At 41.6% G+C, this 22,287-nt stretch overlaps 1 protein-coding gene across 1 annotated transcript; it reads right to left on the bottom strand.

The window, feature by feature from the left end:
• Positions 1-1,035: 1,035 nt before the first annotated feature.
• Positions 1,036-22,055, bottom strand: LOC139368158 (clusterin associated protein 1). Its single transcript, XM_071106759.1, has 13 exons — positions 21,942-22,055; positions 21,620-21,690; positions 19,593-19,704; positions 19,392-19,476; positions 18,777-18,956; positions 11,709-11,804; positions 11,267-11,350; positions 11,031-11,164; positions 4,052-4,193; positions 2,887-2,959; positions 2,526-2,636; positions 2,215-2,267; positions 1,036-1,340 (listed from the first exon to the last, which is right to left on the bottom strand). The coding sequence occupies exons 2-13, from the start codon at positions 21,639-21,641 to the stop codon at positions 1,161-1,163; spliced, it is 1,272 nt and encodes a 423-aa protein (XP_070962860.1). The 5' UTR covers positions 21,642-21,690; positions 21,942-22,055; the 3' UTR covers positions 1,036-1,160.
• Between the last annotated feature and the right edge of the window lie 232 nt (positions 22,056-22,287).

Here is a 22,287-nt window from a genome sequence, read left to right as displayed (position 1 = left end):
GACTCAAATGTCAAACCATTGATGTTGGGCTGATATACATTTCCGTGTTAATTTGGATGGGGAGGGGATTTAAGCCGATCAGTCTAATTCTGTGTTTGAAGTTGTATGGGTGCATGGGATTTGTCGATTTATAGTCAGGTGTGGACGTGTGTTTTCGTTGCATCCAATGGCAGTGTCTGTGATAAGGTAACGCAATGAGCCTCTTGTGGATTTGATAGCTCGCAGTTCCCGACCGCGCCAAAACAATACTATGCAGATGTCAATCTGAATCGTAAGGCCGGAATTCAATCCAATCTTGCTTTGTCAGCTATGGGCCTTTTAAAGGCAATGTTTCCACGTTCATAGAGACCAACAATGGAAATACCTGCCCTCAAAGATGGAAATGGAAGTACTGTACTGTCTTTGATAGAAGGCAGGTGGGAGGAGGCTTTGACCAGGTGGGACCATTCTAGCCAATGAGAGTGCAGATACGCGTGTCCACCGGGCACCACTCTGAAATAAAGTTTTTTTGTTTGTTGCCAAAATGCCACATGCATCCACTCATGTCAGTGCAGTCGTAATAACCTAACCATTATGAAACGTCAATTCAAATACAAATAAGCCTCATGTATCAAAATAATAAACACTTTTGTTGACCAAATTGACCTGGTCTTCTTTTCACTGATCAGATTGAATCCAGGTTTTAATATTCAACAGGACTGTAAATTTGTGCTAGTATATGCTTGAAACGTGGCACGTCAGGCTCTAGGTCAGGGCTGTCCAACCCTATTCCACCCACATGGGGCAGAGGACAGAGTGAAGAGGGCCGAATCAGCAGAGTGAAGGTGATTTGTCAAAATGAGTGGCTGTGGCTCCGGCTGCTGGCCAGCAGGAAGTCTCCAACGTTACGGCCCCATGTGAGGAGAACTGAGGAGTGCTACTGTAGCTAGCTCTCCTCCTACCTGGCTCTACTGGCACTCGTGCTGTTAAGATGATTCAGTCATTTACTACTGAGTGGTGGACCGCGGAGCTAGAGAACACCCACAAACAGGAAGCTCAGATTGGACAGAGTGTTTATTATATGATTACATTATTAGGTTATATGGAATAAAGTGTTTTGTTTATCCTCAGTGCTCACGAGCTGTAATACAGTGTGGGTGGATGTGTGTGTGTGTGTCAGCTTAAAAGTCGTTATCGCTCTCCTCTAATAGCTGGGGCCTCAAGGGTCCCCTGGAGGGACGGGATGGCTTGGGCGCCGGGACATCTAGACTGTCGTTGTCGTCCTCCAGATCCTCATTCTCCTCCTCACCTTCCTCATCGTCATCATCATCCTCGTCCACGTCTATTTCGCTGTCCTCTGTCTGAAAGAGCAGACAGAGTTAGCTAACAAGGTTCGTACCTTACCATGATAGTGCCTTAACACAACTACAAGCCAAAGTCTGATGGGTTCTAGGAGGTTCGGGAAATTCTACACACATACAGGGTACATTGGGTAACGCTCAGCTCGTGTTAATACGACCACCTAGGGAAACATTTCCCTGTGCAGTGCAACCAAACTCTAAACTACTACCAATCAGATGTTGCCATCTAATGAGCTAGCCAATCGGATCTACTCATGTGATCTGCTCAGTTCACATCCATCATGGCTAGGGGCAGATGCCACAGACTAGATCCCATGGTCCCACACCAACCTTTCCTGTCCTCCGTGTGGGAGCGCGAGGAAGTGAGTTGGACGCAACCGCTTTGGGCTTTTGAAATACGAATGGTGGAGAGAAAAGGAGGGAAATTAAGTGAAAAGGGGATAAAACAAGAGAAATATGAGATGAGGAACAGAAAGATGAGGAATAGAAAGAACAGATGAGAGAGAGAGTGATGGAGAAAGAAGAGGGCTCTGTGCATCTAGCCAGAGAAGTCTCCATACACAAATTCATGGGAGACAAACCGATCTCTAGACACTGGAGACAGATTACAAAGCGCTTTTGCCTCCCAGTCTCATTTCTATTGAACGTGCTGTCCTTTGGGGTGGCGTTACCTGGGAAGTGCTCTCTTGTCCTACTCTTCGTTTGCCTGCGGAAAAGCGGTCTCAGGCTGGCATTATCCTCTATTGACTGTAGTCATACCTCACTGGTAGGTATCACTTAATATGGAGTGAATGAGTTGAGTTTCTAAAAAGGAGTGAATATATATATACTTTTTTTTGGTGCTCGTCATCGTCATGGTTACCCCTTTACTGACCTCCTCGCTGTCTCCACCCTGCATGTTGCCGACGAGCCGCGCTCCGCCTCTCCCTGTTAGGATAGAGGTTTAAAGGTCAAGTGTGATATGAGGCAGCTGGGTCCGTGTGGGGACACGGGTGGGCGACTCTGGAACCTGGAGGTTTTTCTCTCCAGCTGAACTGCAGTCTAACCCACCTGATTCAAACGCTGTAGTTTAAATCAGGTGTGTTGGAGCAGGGCTGGAACGAAAGCCGCCATAGCACACGGTGGCCCTCCTGGCTGGACATTGCCTCAGGAAGAGGGGTAAACGCTAGAGTAGAGAGTTAGTACCTGTCATAGGGCCATTTCTGGTGGGACGGGGTTTAGAGGGTCTGCGATCCTCCATATCACTGTCTGAACCCTCGTCCTCAGGGATGTCCATATCGGAGTCCTCGTCTTTGGCTATGGAGATATACAACTAGAGTATTACGGCCAAGGGCAGTATTTATTGATTAAAGCATGGCATTCAAAGAATATTACACGTGCAATGCAAGCAGAATGAGTTTTACCTCTGAATAGGAATGGATTACTTTTCAAATTATGCGTGAGACTGTGTTCGAGCATCAATTCGTGTGTGTATCATCAAGCGCGTGATGTCGATTGTGGTTTATTGAGTGTGTCATACAAGTGTGTGTTACTGAGCGCGTGTCACCTCCACTCCTCATCAGCCTCCTCTCCTCCTCCCTCAGTTTGTGCTGCATCATCCTAAGGGTGTTCTCAGTCTCCTGAGATAGAACAAAGAAAAAGTCGTCGATATAGCCTTTTGTACATCTGTCAATCACAATATATCAGCCAAGACCATGTTTTGAGGTAACAGCCAGTAGAATTCAGACCAGGGGTGTGTTCAGTGAGGTGAAATGTTCAATGTTGCAGATAGAAACTTATTTTTTATTAAGCTTCTACAGTGTGGTTCCGGAGTTAATTCAGTAATTAACATCCCATCATGCTTAGGGTCATGTATAAAAATGCTGGTGTAACAGTTGTTAAAGTACTATGTGAATTTCACCAGGTTCATATATCAATATGTTGTGTTGATTTGTTATGCATGCCTGCATCCTGGGAGAAGGGGAGTGTGTACTTACGTTTTGCCCGGCGTGCTCGTGCTCAAATCATTTTGATGCACTGAGAGAGAAAGAGGCGACGATTCTCAGAACATATGTGGCTCTACAAATGTTTTATTTCCTTTTGGATGCAGATGCAGGATGCAGAGTCAGTTCTGCTTGATTAAAACTATCTGATCTCCAAAGTCCACGTTTATAGTCTGTCAACCACACACAACGCAGAGTTACAGCGGTGCAGTATAGCACCGGCTACACTGGGCAGGCCATTATTTTAACTACCATGTCTAATACACCCATTGGATGACAATGCCCCCATCCACAGGGCACGAGTGGTCACTGAATAGTTTGATGAGCATGAAAACGATGTAAACCATATGCCATGTCCGTCTCAGTCACCAGATCTCAACCCACTTGAACACTTTTGGGAGATTCTGGAGCAATGCCCGAGACAGCGTTTTCCACCACCATCAACAAAAACCAAATGATGTAATTTCATGTGGAAGAATGGTTTCGCATCCCTCCAATAGAGTTTCATACACTTGTAGAATCTATGTCAAGGTGTATTGAAACTGTTCTGGCGGCTCGTGGTGGACCAACACGCTATTAAAACTCTTTTATGTTGGCGTTTCCTTTATTCTGGCAGTTACCTGCATGTTTGTGAACATTCCCGTAACGTCACACTCTCTTGAACAGGCCCCCTGACATCTATGGTACCAACCAAATACAACCCTATGACTGAGGAGGAAGCTCGCTCACCTCAAACCTATCCTGCTCCAGTCTATGGTAGTCCTCCAGCTGCTGCTCCAGGAAGCTCAGGTTACGGAACTTCTCCACGTAGGTCTCGTACTGCTTCTGCAGGTCCTCCTCAATCTTTTCATACTCATCCATGAATGCTGGCCTGGGAGAGGAACAGGTGTGTGAGTGTGAGTGAGAGAAAACTAGTGTTAAGCTGAAATGTTTGTGAGCTATAAATAAGACATTGTCTTAGAAAAATAAATGTAATAAAACAAATATTTTTAAAATCTGCAACTATTTCAAGAGTGTTGGGACTCTCACTTCTATATTATGGGATTTTTGTTTCTTGGCTTCTAGACTAGCACCCTGCTAGAATGTATTGATGTGCAAGAGAAAAGAGTTAGGCATGTAGATAAAAACGTGCTTACTGCTTAACTCATGAGCAAAGTTGATTCAATAATCTTTAAAGCATTGTACACAGTGTTCATTTCTAATAAAAATGAAAAAATATATATATTATACCGCTTCCCAGGTATTTATGAACAAATATTGAGATACAGCATCAGGACAGTCTTGGGGCAAAAGTTAGCCTCTAGATGATAGTAACTTTAGTGCTGTACTGTAAGGGAAATCATGGGCCTTCAAATTGCAGTCAGCTCTGACCATTTTGTTTGACTTCTCTTTCCAGGCAGTATGGATATGGATGGAAAGTTTGTTATTCTGGACAGGAAAGGTGACCAACCTGCACTCCGCTTGAGCATGACTTACTCTATGGGGCAGAGGCAGAGAATCCATGTCAGATGAGAATCCTCCATCACCTATTGGGGGGGGTTCTTTCTCTCCCGATCATCCAGCACCCCACTGTTCCAGGTGCCTCACTAACTGAGCTTCTAATAGACCTACAACAGAGGCAAGGAGGAATACCAGTACCAGAGGAATCCTGATGGCACTTCCCCACTACCCTCAAGACATTCAAATCCTGGGTAGTTTTCGAAACAAGCTGGGTTGCTGTGGAGAGCCGGTGTGGAGGCCGACGGGTTGCTTATCAGGTTTTCAACCAATGAGGGGAGAGGGTGGAGGATCTCGGACTATGACTTCGAAGACGACCTCCGGCTGTTGGTCCTGTACACAGTCCCAGTCTAGAAAAAGGCTCCGGACTGCAGGGAGGACGAGGAGGGGGCAGAGAAGGCCCAGCAGAGGGAGAGGAAGAGAAAAGCTTCCAAGGGCAGCTTTGAGGACTCTGCCTCCTCCAGGAAGCACCCAATGAGATTGTAAAGAGCAAAATGGGTGTGGTCAGATGGGCAAGCAAGCACTTGATATTCTCCGGTACTTGTATATTCCGGTACTTGTATATTTTTTTGCCTGTAGTTCTGAAATTAGCACCCACGAGCCAAAAGCGGTCCCCAAAAAGTGTGTACTACGTCACAAATGTGCAGATATGTGCACCACGTCATTTCTCTCTCGCTGCTGTGTGCGTGTCTTGCTAGCTGCCACTCAAATGTTGAGGGGCTGAAGCTCATTGGCTGAAACTTAAATTGCTAGGTGGCTGGCCTACATGGGGGTAAATCTAGGGAAAATGGCATCGCTCAGTCTCCAGAAAACAGTCACTTTCAAACTAAGGATTTCATGGCTAATTGAGGTAAAGCAGTAATTTGCTCATAGATTAAGCATGTATGAACTACACATTGACACATCCAGCCCAAACAGGGAGGTTTAAAAAATACTTCCTGGTCGCCAAAGTACCGGAGCATGTCTTTAAGATGCACTACAACAGCATCCAGGGATTCTCCAGTTAAACCGCTCCTCTGATGTATATTACCTTACATAAAACAACTGAAATGTATTTGTTGCAACTTTGCCAAGTGTGTGCTGTCCTTTTTCCCTCAATTATTAGATTGTTTCTTGGGTTCTACAACCCTGCTATAATTGTTTTGTTTTTGATTGTGAGAACAGAGTTGAGCACATTCCATCTATATCTATGATGTTTTGGTCACATCAAATGTCAGAGCATAAAAAAACAAACCCACCTCAATCAATGTGCTATCATACTTCTTGCTGTCTGGATTTGCCTCCTACAATGTCTTTAAAACACCCACAACAGTAGAAATCAACTTTTTTGAGTTGAAAGATGATGGCAAGAGCTTACCCATGATTTTGCACAATGATTTAAGTCAATAAGTAATCGTTTTAGCCCAAGTATGATATATGTGGCCTTTGAAGTGACAAATCCAAACTGCCCACTTCATGCAAATCCGTGTGAATGATATGACACACACATACTTTTCGGGCTTACGTTTTGTTTAAGGGCTGGGTTTTATCTGAATGTTACCACCTACCAGTATGGCATTGTTTATTAAATCAGAAACAGCTGCAAATGAAATGAGACAAATATCCTTGTGGCCACCTGAGCCATGGGGCAAATTAAAATATTATGTTGCACCTCCACAAGTGTCTACTATCCAGATAATGAAAAGGCACCCGCAAAATACAATTTAAGGAACTTATAGTTAGTTACATGTCATTTGTGGTGTGCATGATCATGAGCAAAGTCAATGTAGCCTCTCATTTCACTTCCCCTGTGAGAACCATGAGCACTGGCTGACTTGGCTTTGCTGTACTGCAACCTGCCAGCAGCCTATCTACCAAAAGTTGCATCATGTTTATTATAAAATGTAGGGGGAAAAAAACGTATAGCAGCTATCTTTCAATAGTTATCCATGTTACCGGAGCGTCATCTTATTTGTTCTAACTATTTCAAAAAAACTTTGGAGATAACCTGGGATTTTTCTGGATCAAAATGGGACGTAAGTGGTGCGAAGCCAATGGTGCGGTCGCCGGCTGAAATTTTAGAGGCCTTCCTGTTGGCCGCAGTGACAAAATGTTGCTGCAATTCTACACATCTTGCCATGGAGCAGAGAGAAAAATGTGCCGTTTTAAAGCAAATGTCCTGCAATTCTACACATTTGCCATGGCTTATGCGATCTTAGCAGTGTTTCCGCTGCAGTCATTTATCTGTGGCGCTGCGCAACAGCAAAGATATTGTCGCGATTCCCCCAAAATATCGAACATGAAAAAATAATTCTGTCGAGGAGCACTTTGAACATGCTCGACCAGTCCACATTTAATTTCCCGCTGCAAACAAATCATGTAATGAATAGAAAAATCTGGCAACCCCATAGTAGAATGGTTGATCTATTTACCTATTTGGCTTGTTGTTGTGTGTTCTATGCAAGATAAATATTTCTTATCAATGCGCATTCAAGTTACAATTGCCTTAGGGAGGGAAACATGCATTCGTATAAGCAGTCAAAGCACAACAATTCTTGCAATCGCGAAAACAGCAGTTTTAATTATCGTTGTTTAAAAAAAAGGGGGGAGGTCCCAGTTTTCCATTCCTGCTTGATTTATTTCTCAACTCCTAAATATGCGCGAACTGCACCATTTTAAACCCGGAGTTTTTAGCAGCAGCATGGTTAAGCACATTGCCTTAGCTGCAATTTGTTGTGAGTGCATAGGGGAGAGTGGGGCTAAATGGACGACATTTTTGGGGACATAACATTTATGAAATAGATGCTAACTAGTTAAAATATAATATTTGGGATCTCGCTAATGATTAGCCCAATAGGGACGCATGCTTGGGATGTAACGATTCACCGATACTCATCAGTCCCCGACTCAAATGTTTACTTGTATCAGTCCGCGGACCCAAACTGATACAAATGTAGCATGCGTCGGTCAGAAAATCGATTCAAAACATCACAGTGACAACTGATGCGCCTTCTCCTTTAGTGTCAAACTGCATGTAACGGTGTTGATTCATTGATCTACAAGTAATTTTGTTTGCCGAACCACCCCAGGCAATATCAGTAGCCTAGTCAAACCGCGCACTATTCTCAGCTTCACGAGGTAGGCAACCTGTTCCTGATCTTGCGCGGCACCTTCAGCATTCAAACGCTAAAATGGCTTGCGTGATATTAGGCTTCATTGGTTGAGTGACAACCTATGTAATTTCTAGGTTATTGTTATCTATGCGCAGTTGAAAATTGTGTTTTACAAGAATGAAAGTAAACTACCGGAGACATCTGGCTATACATTATTTTAATTGTTCAGGTTCGCCATCAGCAATAGTTTTGGTAGTTCTGTTTTAAATAATCAGTGTACTGTATATGGTCATTTTTTAGATATACAGGGTAAAGTTGATCATCTCATAATGAGGACATAAATGTCTTTGCGAGGTGCAATGCAAGGCCGAAGATAGAAGATCACTCAGTAAAAACCTCAAAACTGTCAAAACCATTTGATTTTGAGATGGGGGTGAAATCCAAAATTGTGCTATATATTCATTGACCATGTCATAGCTAATTTGTAAACGATAAATATTGATACATTACTAGCGCAAACACTTAATCTGCAAAAATGACAAGTTAATTAGTGGGTGATGGTGATTTCAGAACCAAATGGGTGGGTTTTGGCCGGTCTAGGCCGCCATTGCAGAAAATAATTTGTTCTTCACTGACTTGCCTAGTTAAATAAAGGTTAAATAAATAAAATAGTACATACACCATAAACACACACACATCATCTCAGATCCATCATCAGCAGATGTTTTTATTTAGAATAGAAAATTCATGTTTATGCAACAAATGTTAGTGCATCGAATCATATCAAACTTTCTCGAATCATTTCAAACTAAAACGTATCCTTCCTGTATCGTGTCGGAGCCCATGTATCTAGACACGTATCAAATCATCTTGAAAGGGAAAGATGCACATCCCTAGTAAATGAACATAGGCAACACAATGCTTCAGCCTATTTATTTATAGCCACTATGCTGCATCAGTTGGGCTACAGGTTATAATGCTCAGTGCTAATAGCACACCTGATCATAGGGACCATGCATATAGCCTATGTTAAAATATGTTAAATTAATTTCACGGTCCAATATGTTAAAATAATTTGACCAATATGTTATTGGGCTCATTTCTCGAGGTGGAAATTCTATTTTAGATGGTGTCAGCATAATTGTATTTTCATTCATTTTGGAGTACAATGTCCTTTTAAAAAGTCATCAGAACAGAGCTTCTCAGTCCTTCTAAATCAGTGGTTCTTAACCTTGTTGGAGGTACTGAACCCCACCAGTTTCATATGCGCATTCACCGAACCCTTCTTAATTGGAAAAATAAAATTATTTTTTCAAATTCAAAACAGGTATATATTTGACTGGTGCACAAAATGAACCAACATGCATCAACATCATTGTGTTCAAAGAACAAAATCATCAAAATCTAAGTGCGTGGCAATTGCTTGCTTCAGTTCCGCGGGTACAGAAATGTCTCCGATTCCAGATACATCTTCGATCTTACTTACACAGTCGTCCAGCAGGGGAAAGTTTGCGAAGTTATTGTTCTCTGTTCGTCGTTTCCATAACGGTAGCCTTTTTTGAAAAGCCTTCAGGTTTTCCTCCGCTTCGATGATGTTGACTCCACCGCCCTGCATCTTTTGATTGAGATGATTGAGAGCTGCGAAGATATCGGCCATGTACGCTAAAATGAGAATGAACTCAGAATTTTTGAAGCAATCTGCATGGCAATGTTGGTGCTCTTGCAAAAACAGGGCTAATTCCACACGCATGGCAAAAACACGATTCAGCACCTGTCCCCGGGATAACCACCGAACGTTAGAATGGTACAGAAGTACCTCGAATTCAGAGCCCATTTCTTTACACAGCTCACTGAAGATGCAATGCCGCAGAGCACTAGTTCGCACATAGTTCACGCATTCCACTACAATTTGTAATACTTCTGCCAGTTTTGGAGGCAAGGTTTTTGTTGCCAACGCATGCCTGTGCAGAATACAATGCGTAACAATGATGTGTGGTGCATCGGCTTTCACTAGCACCAAAACCAGACTTTCTTCCCAGCATGACTGGAGCTCCGTCCGAACAAACTGCAGAAACCATATCCCACGAAAGATTGTTGTCTTTGAAGAATTCATCCACAAGTTTCTTCTCATCGGCTGCCTCAGTTGTTGTTGTAAGAGGCTTACAAAATAAAAAATCGTCCTTTATCACGTCGTCTTTCACATAGCGCACGAATACAGCAAGCTGGCTTAGATTGGAAACGTCTGTGGTCTCGTCCAGTTGAAGGCTGAATTTTGCCGGGCTTGAAATCAGATCTGCAACTACTTGAGCCAAGATGTCGTTGCTCATGTCCTCTATTCTGTCGCTGATGGTGTCATTTGAAAGAGGAATTTGGGATAACTTAACTTCAGCCTCTTTTCCCAGCATGATATTCGCCATCTTCAACACAGCTGGTTTTATGAGTGTTTCACCAATGGTGTGTGGTTTGCCCTGCTTTTCGATCAGGTAAGCAACTTCGTACGATGCTGTGAGGATCGGTTTGTTGATGGGTACAAAGCCGAGAACAGGCAGAGTAGCCTTTTCATCGAATCTGGCTCTCTTCACCTTGAATTCAGCGAGTGTTGTGTTCTTGTATTTTCCATCTCCATGCAGCTTAAGGAAGTGTTCTCTTAGTTTTGCCGGTGCTAGACTAGAATTGCTCAACTTGGCATTGCAAATCATGCAGTTAGGACACTGACTCCCATCACGTTCCGTTATACATGTGAATCCATATTGTACATATTCGTCCGACCACTTTCTTTTTTTGCTCGACATAGTAAGTATGAAGGGATTAAAATATTAAGAAAGAAATCACAAGACGTACCATCACGACAGTCACAAGTCGACTACTGAGCACACCAAATTCCCTGCAGCACAGATAGGCCTAGCGATGTAGCGTGATCACATGCAGCCAATGATGGCCAAGCGGAGCGTGTCATCACGAATCATATGAATCGGAAGTGTGTCTTGACCTCCGCCGAACCCCTGAGACTGACTCACCGAACCCCTGGGGTTCGATCGAACCCAGGTTAAGAACCACTGTTCTAAATATATATATTTTTTTTAAACACATAATTGCCACAGAAGTTTCTCCTAACTCACCGTACACTCTGTAGAGTCTGGAGTCTCTTCTGATTCCTCTCCAGCTCCTGTTTCTTCTTCTCCATTTTGGATTCCAGGCTGGTCTCATCTGAGGACACGTTGTTCAGCATGTCTTTGGTTTTATCCACGCTTTCCTGGACCACAGAGCAAGACATTAGCTAGAGTGGTTGCTATTGAGAGTGAATGCTGGTGGAACAGACATATGAGCTGTGTCTGTATCTCAAGACAATACACACCAAAACTTCCTTGATGGCTGCTCTGAGGGCCTTCTCTGTCTCATTGATCTCCAAGGGTCTGGAGATGGCAGCAGTTCTCATCTCCTATAATCAAAAAAGAGACAGGATTAACATGATAAGGTTCAACTCTCAAAGACAACATGTCATTATAATCTCTCACATAGATTCTGGTGAGGAATTGCATAGACATTCTTCCCCAAGGTTTGTGGGGTTCATACTTCTAAGTAACCAGTGTGTGCCTGTCTGCAGCGTTCCAATGTCTTCTCAAATCAAGTGCCGTGTCAAATATTTTAAATGATACAGATGTCTTTGGTAACATCTCCACATATTAGGGGGGCTGTCAAACCGTCACCCACAGTCCCAGACATGCAGTCAAAATGTCTGATTGCTTTCCCCAGCCGTGGTGTGTTTCTGAGCCTGTGTGTGTGTTTGTTTCCTTCACCCTCAGGTCCACCTCCTTCCCCAGCAGGTCGTAAAGCGACGCTCCTTTAGACGTGATCTCCGAGGCCAGCTGCCTCGCTGCCTTCAGGTCTGCAATCTGGATCACAGACAAGAGAAGGAGAATTCAGAGGGAAAAGCCTATGAAAAGTACATTTGAAAACACCAACACGTAATACAGAAAATAACATTTCTTGACGATAGAGTTGTTTTCCTTTCCTTTTTTGTGTGCAATTTTCATGGTGGTGTCACCAGCCACAATCATCAATAACTAAATATATTGTAATAGTGGGGAAAAACACCAGGGCCCAGATTCACAAAACACTTCTTTACGCAAAAACCTAAGTCAAAGGAAAAAAAGTTAAGATAGTTCGTAAGTGTAATTCATCAACAATATCTTAAGATTTAATGATTTTCTTACGAACTTTTCAAACATCTTCTTACATCTTATTTGTTGCAAGGCAACCATTTTAGCTATCTAGCTAGCAATGGCAATCATGTTAGCATATTTCGTACTGAAATTACTGTTCTAAAACATGTTCTTGAGTTTAAAATAATCAATAATGAAACTTTCAGATAAAGTCTGTGAGTGAATTAAACATGTTCAATTGCTTTCATGAGCTTTTTCTCTCACTGCCCCGAGTTTAAGACACAAGTTCAGCCATCTTAGAATTAACAACATTTCCATTAACTTTATTTTCAATAATCAAATTTCTTCTTAACTTTTTGCTTCAGGAGAACATAAGTTGCGCAATAACATTTCCAATAATCGTTTTGAGGAATAGCAACTTAGCTTAACATACTTCTTAAGTCTATAGTTAAGGGAAAAAAATGGCAGTTAAGACAGTTTTTCTCAAGAAGGTTTTGTGAATCTGGGCCCAGTACTTAAGGGCTGTTGACTGTGACTGCTAGTTTTGAGTGGTCACCAGTAGTTATTGATTTGTTCAAGTACTGATTACAGCCTGAATGTTATGGAGGACTGCATCTGTGTGCCTCATGCAATGTATCGTTCTGCAACATAAGCATAAAGCGCCAAGTAAGTGTGGGGATATCCAACCCTTGTCATATGATGAAGCTGTAAAGTCTCAAAGTAACACTTCGCTTGTTTCCAATGTTTGGCACTATGTTTAAACAGCATACATTGCGATGCCGGACACAAGCAGGGATGATGAGTGCAATCTAGATGAGATAGTTGATGTGTCAGCAGTGGGCACAGAAAATGACATGTTTGACTGTTTCAATCGGAAAGGACTTCACTTTATTCATGTCAACACATGGAGCCTGCTGCCGAAATTAGAGGAATTAAAGCTCCTCGCTTCTAACACCTGGGCTGCAGTAGTTGCTGTGACTAGGACATGGCTCGACGGGTCAATTGAGGATAATGAGGTTGAGCTACCTGGTTATAGCATTCATAGAATTGACTGAAATGGTGGCGGCATGTGCGTTTTAATGATGTGCATTTTAATCCTCATTCAGATCTGAAAATGGATGGATTGAGGTTGCACCAGTAGATATACTTCTTCCTAAATGTCGTAATATAGTTGTTGGTGTGTGCTATTGGACTCCTAAGCAGAATCATTTCTATGATTACTTGAATCAAATTGCTGTGATCACAATGTATTTGCTGATAGAGAATATATTCTGCTTGGCGATTGTAATACAAATGTGCAGTTATCACCCAAGAAATGTACACTAGTAAATGCCCTGTATAACTGAAACAACTGATTGTTGAGCCAACCCGGGTGTGTAGAAAGTAAGTCAACTTTGGATTTGATTATTGTATCATCAGACCAAGAGAATGTCTGTCAGTCAGGAGTCTTAAATATTGTTTTTAGTGATCATATGGTAACCTACTGTACCCGTAAGAAATCCAAAATACTACTTGAGCCAGGTAATAACTACATGAAGGTACGGTCTATGAAACAATACTCAAAGGAACGTTTGTAGAAGTACTTGGAAAGTTGGATTGGTCTCATGTACAAAACTGTGATGTTGATCAAGCTTGGTATCTTTTAAAGATATGTTTCTGTCTGCACTCGACTCTCTGGCTCCGATGAAACAAATTAGAATCATACAGCGGTCAGGGAAATGGATCACTTCCGAGATCTTAGACCTCACAAGGAAAAGAGATCGCTACCTGGCCAAATTCAAAAGGACAAATCTACAAGATTATGATGGTTATAGTAACTGTATAAACCAGATACACAATGGATAAGGTCAAATCCAAACATAACATAGACACTGTTAATTACAACTTACATCAGACTCGTAAACTGTGGAAATTGTTAAAGGACATTGTCTCAAAAACTCTCCATAAGGTCAAATCCTGTAGTGTTGGCCTGGATATTGATGATGTGTTATGTGATGACCAGACAAAGGCTGCAAATATATATATTTTTTACCACTATAGCCTCATCTCTGGTTAAGTTGTTTCCGACCTGCTCTGGACACGATGGCCAGTCTTTCATTAACAACTTTAACCATAGCAAATGTATCACAAATTATTTGTTTGAGCTGTGCATGGTAACAGAGGACAAAGTACCCACAAAACACCAGTCTCAACGTCAACAGTGAAGAGGCGACTCTGGGATGCTGGCCTTCTAGTGTCTGTGTTATTTTGCCAATCTTAATCTTTCCTTTTTATTGGCCAGTCTGAGATATGGCTTGCTTTTTGCAACTCTGCCTAGAAGGCCAGCATCCCGGTGTCGCCTCTTCACTGTTGACGTTGAGACTGGTGTTTTGCGGGTACTATTTAATGAAGCTGATAGTTGAGGACTTGTGAGGTGTCTGTTTCTCAAACTAGACATTCTAATGTACTTGTCCTCTTGTGCAGTTGTGCACCGGGGCCTCCCACTCCTCTTTCTATTCTGGTTAAAGCCAGTTTGTGCTGTGCTGTGAAGGGAGTAGTACACAGCGTTGTACGAGATCTTCAGTTTCTTGGCAATTTCTCGCATGGAATAACCTTCATTTCTCAGAACAAGAATAGACTGATGAGTTTCAGAAGAAAGGTCTTTGTTTATTGCCACTTTGAGCCTGTAATCAAACCCACAAATGCTGATGCTCCAGATATTCAATTGCTTCTTTAATAGGAACAACAGTTTTCAGCTGTGCTAACATAATTGTAAAAGGGTTTTCTAATGATCAATAAGCCTTTTAAAATGATAAACTTGGATCAGCTAACACAACGTGCCATTGGAACACAGGAGTGATGGTTGCTGATAAATGGGCCTCTGTACGCCTATGGAGATATTCCATCAAAAAAATCTGCCGTTTCCAGCTACAATAGTCATTAACAATAGCTACACTGTATTTCTGATCAATTTGATGTTATTTTAAATGAACAAAAACATTTGCTTTTCTTTCAAAAGAGAGTGAGAAGGGGAGCTATACAGGTATGATCATGTTAGACCTGCTGAAAGATTTTGACACTGTGAACCATGATATTCTCCTGATGAAACTGAAATGCATGGGTCTAAATGATGTAGCAGTGAATTGGTTTTGGTCTTATCTGACCAACAGAACCCAAGTACGTAATGTTGGTGATGTTCTGTCAGAGGCCAAAGAAATATCCTGTGGAGCACCGCAGGGATCAATTTTATGGCCTCTCTTATTTCTTATGTATGTTAATGACATGCCAGATACAGTAAAGTGCAAACTCCTGCTTTATGCTGATATCAGTCAAGGATACAGTTTACATAGAGGAATTGCATTTTGCTAGAGATTGGTTGACTGAACAAAATGTTGCGACATTTGGGAAAAACTGAATACGTTTTTTTTTTTAACGAAACAGATTGTTTTGGGCTGACAAAATAAAAGGTCAACTGTGCAGGCAAGGAGAATGAATCTAAAACAAGTGTAACTTATTTTGGTGTGTCCCTAGATCAATCCCTTTCTGGAGACCAGATTGCTGCTAAGACTATTTCTAAAATGGCAAACGAATTGAAATGGTTTATATCGTAACACTAGATATTTTAACAGCAAAGTTAAGAAACTGCATGTCTCAACCTTGATTCAGTGTCATGTTGATTATGCCTGCTCTGCATGGTATAGTGGGCTATCAAAAAAGCTGAAAAAGAGAATACAGGTCATGCAAAATAATGTTATCAGGTATATGCTTAAATGTCCCCCTAGGACCTATATAGGGGTACAGGAGTTTCTGGAGATGGGCTTGTTGCTTTTGGAGTCCAGAATGATGACAGAAGTGAGCGCTAAGGGGCGATAGTCATTTAGTTCAGTTACCTTTGCTTTCTTCGGTACAGGAACAATGGTGGCCATCTCTGGGATAGACTGAATATGTCCGTAAACACACCAGCTAGCTGGTCTGCGCATGCTCCGAGGACACGCTAGGGATGCCGTCTGGGCCGGCAACCTTGCGAGGGTGAACACGATTAAATGTCTTACATCGGCCAAGGAGAAGGAGAACCCACAGTCTTTGGTCAGTGGCACTGTGTTCGAACCAGAGTGCCTGTAGTGACACCTCTAGCACGGAGATGCAGTGCCTTAGACCGCTGCGCCACTAATATCAAAAAAATTGTTATGGCATACTTTGTCATAATCAACTGTGATAATTGTCTAGTAAAATATATAATTTTTTCATTCCTTCTAAGATTCTGATCTACAACAGTGTGTACAGAGATGCCCAAAGTGGTCAAAATGCAAATCCCAACCAATTTACGAGGGTCGAACCTAGGGGTGTGAACGTTTAAACGAAATTGGGATCTTTAACGTTAAGAAAAATCCGTAATGGAAAAACAACGGTTTTCCCCCCCTCCACAATACTCAAATCACTGGCTCGCCAGCTCTTTCTCTTCGCTAATGATGCGAGTGTGTGTTCAGTCTTCGGTCTGTTGCGTGTAAAATATCCTAGCCTATTAATTGATGATAAAGCCCTGCATTACTCAAGTTGCGAGACATTGAAAGACAAGAAATTGCGAAATACAACATTCCAGCACGCCCCTCCTGTCTCTCTCCGTCCCTTGCTAGCTCGCTATGAAAGATCAGTGTTTGTGTTCTCGGAAGCACGGCAACTAAAATCAGTCTCATCCATTACAAAAATACTGAATCTTAGGAATCGATTCCTAGCGGACGATTCCTACCACAAAAAAGCTATGTCCTTCCCTGACTTTTCCTAAAATGGTTGTATTTTACATTGCTCATGTCAGAATTTTTCAACTCACAAACAGAAAAGCCTTTTTACCCCACAACTATTCACAACTTAACCCGCAAGACAATGAGCTGTAGGATGTTTGTACCCAGCCAGGCATGTGTCTCTGTCTCTCTCCGCACTGAAGCATACCACACTGCATCCTTGCCTCTGAAGCTAAGCAGGGTTGGTCCTGGATGAGAGACCAAAAGGATTTAGGAGGCACTTTCCTCTGGTCTAAAAAAATATTAGCCCGATGCTCCAGGGCAGTGATTTGGAACATTACCCTGTATAGGGTGCCGTCTTTCGGATGGGAAGTTAAACGGGTGTCCTGATTCGCTGTGGTCACTAAAGATCCCATGGCACTTATCGTAAAAGTAGGGGTGTTAACACCCCTAATCATGCCACCTAATCATCCCAAGCTTCCAATTGGCTTATTCATCCCCCCTCCTCTCCCCTGTAACTATTCCCCTGATTGTTGCTGTAAATGAGAATGTGTTCTTAGTCAACTTACCTGGTAAAATAAGGTTATAGATAAGAATGAATGGGTGATAATTGTGCACGTTACTTCACAATTAAACTAGGCCTAACTGAATGATAAGGATGGTGAAGAGGTTGATTTAATTTATAAAAATAATAGTGTGATGACGAGTTCGTGTTATGCCTACCCATCAAATCAAATCAAATTTTATTTGTCACATACACATGGTTAGCAGATGTTAATGCGAGTGTAGCGAAATGCTTGTGCTTCTAGTTCCGACAATGCAGTAATAAGTCAGCATAAGTCAGCATTGGCGCTCATGATTTTAATTTGAAGGCGTGACTTGCGGGTTAATACTGTATCATTCTCTTTTACTTTGTCAAAATAAGCTGTTACAGGACTGTTTAATTTACTATAACTATTACTAAATGTATCGTAAGGGGAAATTAAAACATTCTACGTGTTGCACTAGACTTTTAGAATACTGAAAAACATATCCTTGACGCTATCCGAGTTGATGAGCGAGGGGAAGCAAACGATGCTAGTCCGCCTATAGTGTAATTCTACAAAGTCCAGGCCCATGTTTTTCCCTAGGACTTTGTAGATTTACACTATTGTGGCTAAATTTCTACATGGATTTATTTCCAATAATATTTCTTCATGCAATTCATCCTTTACGCACTATTTAACAAGAGTTGGTGCTTATGTTTGTACACATTGTGGGTGGATATGAATCTGATGCATATGCTAAAGGTGACGCCCGGCAACGTTCTCTAAGGGGTACTTATAGGCTGAAAGCCAGGCGGTTTAGTGTTAAAAAGCCGTAGTGTACTCTTACAGACAAACAAAAACGCTGTAACCGAGGCACTTTCAAGAGTATATGACTGCGGTAGATACACTTTTAACTTCAATGCCTGGCCCTAGCGGTCATAATAAGACCATTATTTTGCATTGTGAATTGATGTGGAATTTTATGACTTTATCTTACCGTTTTAAACAAAAAACAAAACATCTGTTTAAACCTTAAGCAAAATTGTCCATTTGTCACATCTGTGGTCGAACCCCCAACAGGTCTGAACTGTCTTCACAGACAGGGCTGGGATTATCTCCTTGTCTGTGGGGCTGAATATATTACAATACCAATAACCCTGTAACACCAACAGAGAAACCCCATGCAGTCTTTGCTATGTCAGGGGTCCCCTGCTAATATTAACCTAGTCATATCTATGGGCTAAACAGAATCTTTCAGCAGAACCGTAGAAACCTACAGTACCGGTCAACCATTTTGGACCTCCACGCCATTTCTTCCTAAAAATAACAATTTCTTGCAGATCTTTTCTCATTTGGTATATTTTTTTTTGTTACATAGAAGGTACATGGAGCTAGCATATTTGAAGGTAGGCCTACATGGAGTTGGCAACATGTACATGTTACAGTGTCATTCTCACCTTGGAACCCAAGTCAAACTTGAATTTGCTATTGTCCTCCTCCACTTTGTCCCCTGAGGCCATCTCCTTGGTCTTCATGGCACTGTACAGCACTGAGGTGATCTTCAACATCTCTTTCACAGCGTAGCCATCAGCCTGGTACAGACGCTTTGTGTTGACCTTGATGTGAGCCTTTGTTGCCTGGAATCAGGTGAAAACACATTTTGAGTTCCCCTCTTAAAAACCTGTTTGCCTCGTAAACTACACATTCCCTTATTTTCTAAAGACGATAGCGCTAAAATTAAAGTGGCCTTGTAGAACAGTTACTACAAAATAATAAGATGTACGATAGACAAATATGGGAGGTCTCAAAATAAGCAAAATATTGACAAACAGACAAATACATTTAACAAAAGGAGTGGCTGTGAATCCAACTTCTCTGGACCCCTCTTCCCGACAGCTAAAGGTCCCTAAGCTTCGGTGCATATACTTGACACACGGTCTCTGCTCTACTGTACCCTGGCGAATGGTGCCCAATTAACAAAGTAAGACCAAGGCTGACGGGACTTTAGCTCTGGGGAAAAGGGATCCAAGGAGGCGAGATGCGGCCTTAAACAAATGACATTGCATCTTTACCATAAATTGGGCCACTGCCTTTATGAAGAAAATCCTGTCTGTCTCCGTGTCCACGTCACTCGGTATGTCCATTTGCGGTTCATATCTGTTGGAACGACAGAAACATATGATACAATAACAATCATTGCAGCAGTGTGCTGTATCGTGTGCATTTGTCAGAAGACTGGCCACTGCATTTGTCAGATGTCGCCTATTTATCACCTTTTCACAAGCCAAATGAGAATTTCTGCCACCAGGGTAAAGTTGGGGGTCCTGAAGTTCTCCATGGATATCAAGCGAGGATAGCCCAGAGCCCGCATCATTTCTGTGAAATCTGTCAAGAGATGGTTATTTGCATTATAATGAGATCCACTAACTACTTTCTGCTGGCTGATACCTTTTTCTACTGGTTTCCAACTTATTGTGTAACTAGTGTCATGATGCCTGGACCAATAGTTTTTTTTTTTTTACCTATCTGCTACCATAAATAGCAAGAAAGCTAGATTACTTTGGCAGATAGCCACCCTGTATTGCAAACCTTAGGAGAAACATCTTGTTTTCATCACGTAGCTAACGTTACCTAATGTTAGAGTATCACAGTATGAGTCATAATACCCAGCCATATCTCAGCTCACTGGTCACCATAGCACAACCCACCCGTAGCAAACGCTCCAGCAGGTATATTTCACTGGTCACCCCAAAGCCTATTCCTCCTCTGGCCACCCTTCCTTACAGTTCTCTGCTGCCAATGACTGGTACGAATTGCAAAAATCACTGAAGCTGGAGACTCATATCTCCCTCAATAACTTTAAGCATCAGTTGTCAGAGCAGCTCACAGATCACTGCACCTGTACATAGCCCATCTGTATTTTGCTCCTTTGCACCCCAGTTTCTTCACTTGCACATTCATCTTCTGCACACCTATCACTCCAGTGTTTAATTGCTGAACTCTAATTACATCGCCACCATGGCCTATTTATTGCCTTACCTCCCTAATCTTACCTCATTTGCACACACTGTATGTAGATTTTTTCCTATTGTGTTATTGACTGTACGTTTGTTTATTCCATGTGTAACTGTTGTTTGTGTCGCACTGCTTTGCTTTATCTTGGCCAATTTGCAGTTGTAAATGAGAACTTGTTCTCAACTGGCCTACCTGGTTAAATAAAAGGTGAAATACACACACACTTATACATATATATATATTTTTTCTTTTTAATTTTTTAAGTTTGTAAATTATGTCTGAGAGTTGGAGCGTGCCTGGCACAAAAAAAAACTACAAAATGTGTCCGTCTGCTTTGCCTAATATAAGTACATGTTAGCGATTACATTTACTTTTGATACTTAAGTTTATTTAAAACCAAATACTTTTAGACTTTTACTCAAGTAGTTATCTTCTTCAGGCTAGGGTCATTTTTTTATCAATTTCCACCTTACTGACGTGCCCAAAGTAAACTGCCTGTCACTCAGGCCCAGAAGCCAGGATGCGCATATAATTGGTACCAATGGATAAAATAAGGGCTGAGGTTAACACAGGTTTAAGGTTCATGCATTCTTCGGTTCGGCTGGCAGCTAGCCGAACGAGTGCGCATGCATACTTCCTTATTAGAGACCTTCACCTGGAAAACGAGGGGGGGAAGCAACAATAGTACTGTTTGTCCATCTTGATGCACCGTTCCTCAAAATAGTCTGACTTAATCAAAGATAATTTATGAAATCTGTCATTCAATTTGACGTTTTTGCCGTAGAAATCTTAGTCGCGCAATTTAATTAAGATGTTTGATGCAGGTTTTTTTTCATAGTATTTCTCAAGTGGAAAAAAAACCGTGAAAACAACTCGAAGTTGTCATAATTGAATGACAAACATTCAATTGAAGAATCCCTAATGTTGACCAATGACCGACGAAGGGGCGTAGACTTCGACTTGCTTCTAGAAAAGATGTGCTTTGTTTTCATTAACAAAAGCTTCAAAATTCACAAAAAGTGACTTTAGGTGATGACGATTATCTATTAGAACTGAACGTATAAGATTTCTTAAGCCTTTGTTTCCCAGACCTTATTTTCGGCTTTCATCTCATACCCCCATTAAATTCCCTATGGCATTAACTAACGAGCCACGGCGGGCATCCGCGTTATTAGAGTGCCTACAAAAAGACGCCATTACTATTACTCTCTATTACAGACATTAATATCGAAGATATTTATAACTCCTCTTCTGCCTGTGGTAATAGCTAGCTAACGTTACTTACTTCGTAAGTCTCTAAAGGACATCGTTTGTTCGTGTTGTGGCACTCAATCACACAAGGAAGTCTTCTGGATCCTGAGAGATTTAAGAAAAATCAGATACGGCCTTATGCTACCAAAGTCAACGATATCACTAACGTTACTTTAGCTAGCCAACTACGTTAACATAAGCCAAATCAGAAACACGACAGCCCGTAATGTAACTATTTACATTAACTATACACTTCGAGCAATACACCTAGTTGATATCATATTTGCTGCATAATGTTCTTAAAAGTTGCACACTATAACACAATATCTTAGCAAGGAAGTTTAAACACGATTTACCTTATCTTGGGTGTTAGATTGGTTAGCTTCTTCTATGAGGTATAGCTTGTTAGCGATCTGGCAACAACAAAAAATATGCTTGCCCGTCTCTATGGAATCCAATACTACGGAATCATAGAGGAGACAAACCTGGCGGTTTTAATGGAACGCATTCTCATAATTTAGCTAAAAATAAGTTTGTAGCTGGAAAAATGATAATTTCGTTATTATTATAATAATAAAGTTTATAGTCGATATAGTTGAATTGTCATCACGTCAGCTTTGTATAGCCAAATAGCCTACATAGGTTAATTATATAGTTGGTTGAAATCAAATCAATTCTATGCTTAGATTATAGGGGTTTTGA

The sequence above is a fragment of the Oncorhynchus clarkii genome, chromosome 16 (assembly GCF_045791955.1).
Source record: "Oncorhynchus clarkii lewisi isolate Uvic-CL-2024 chromosome 16, UVic_Ocla_1.0, whole genome shotgun sequence".
NCBI classification, from domain to species: Eukaryota; Metazoa; Chordata; class Actinopteri; order Salmoniformes; family Salmonidae; genus Oncorhynchus; species Oncorhynchus clarkii.
The sequence above is the reverse complement of the archived record's forward strand: the minus strand, read 5'-3'. Positions and strand labels throughout refer to the sequence as shown.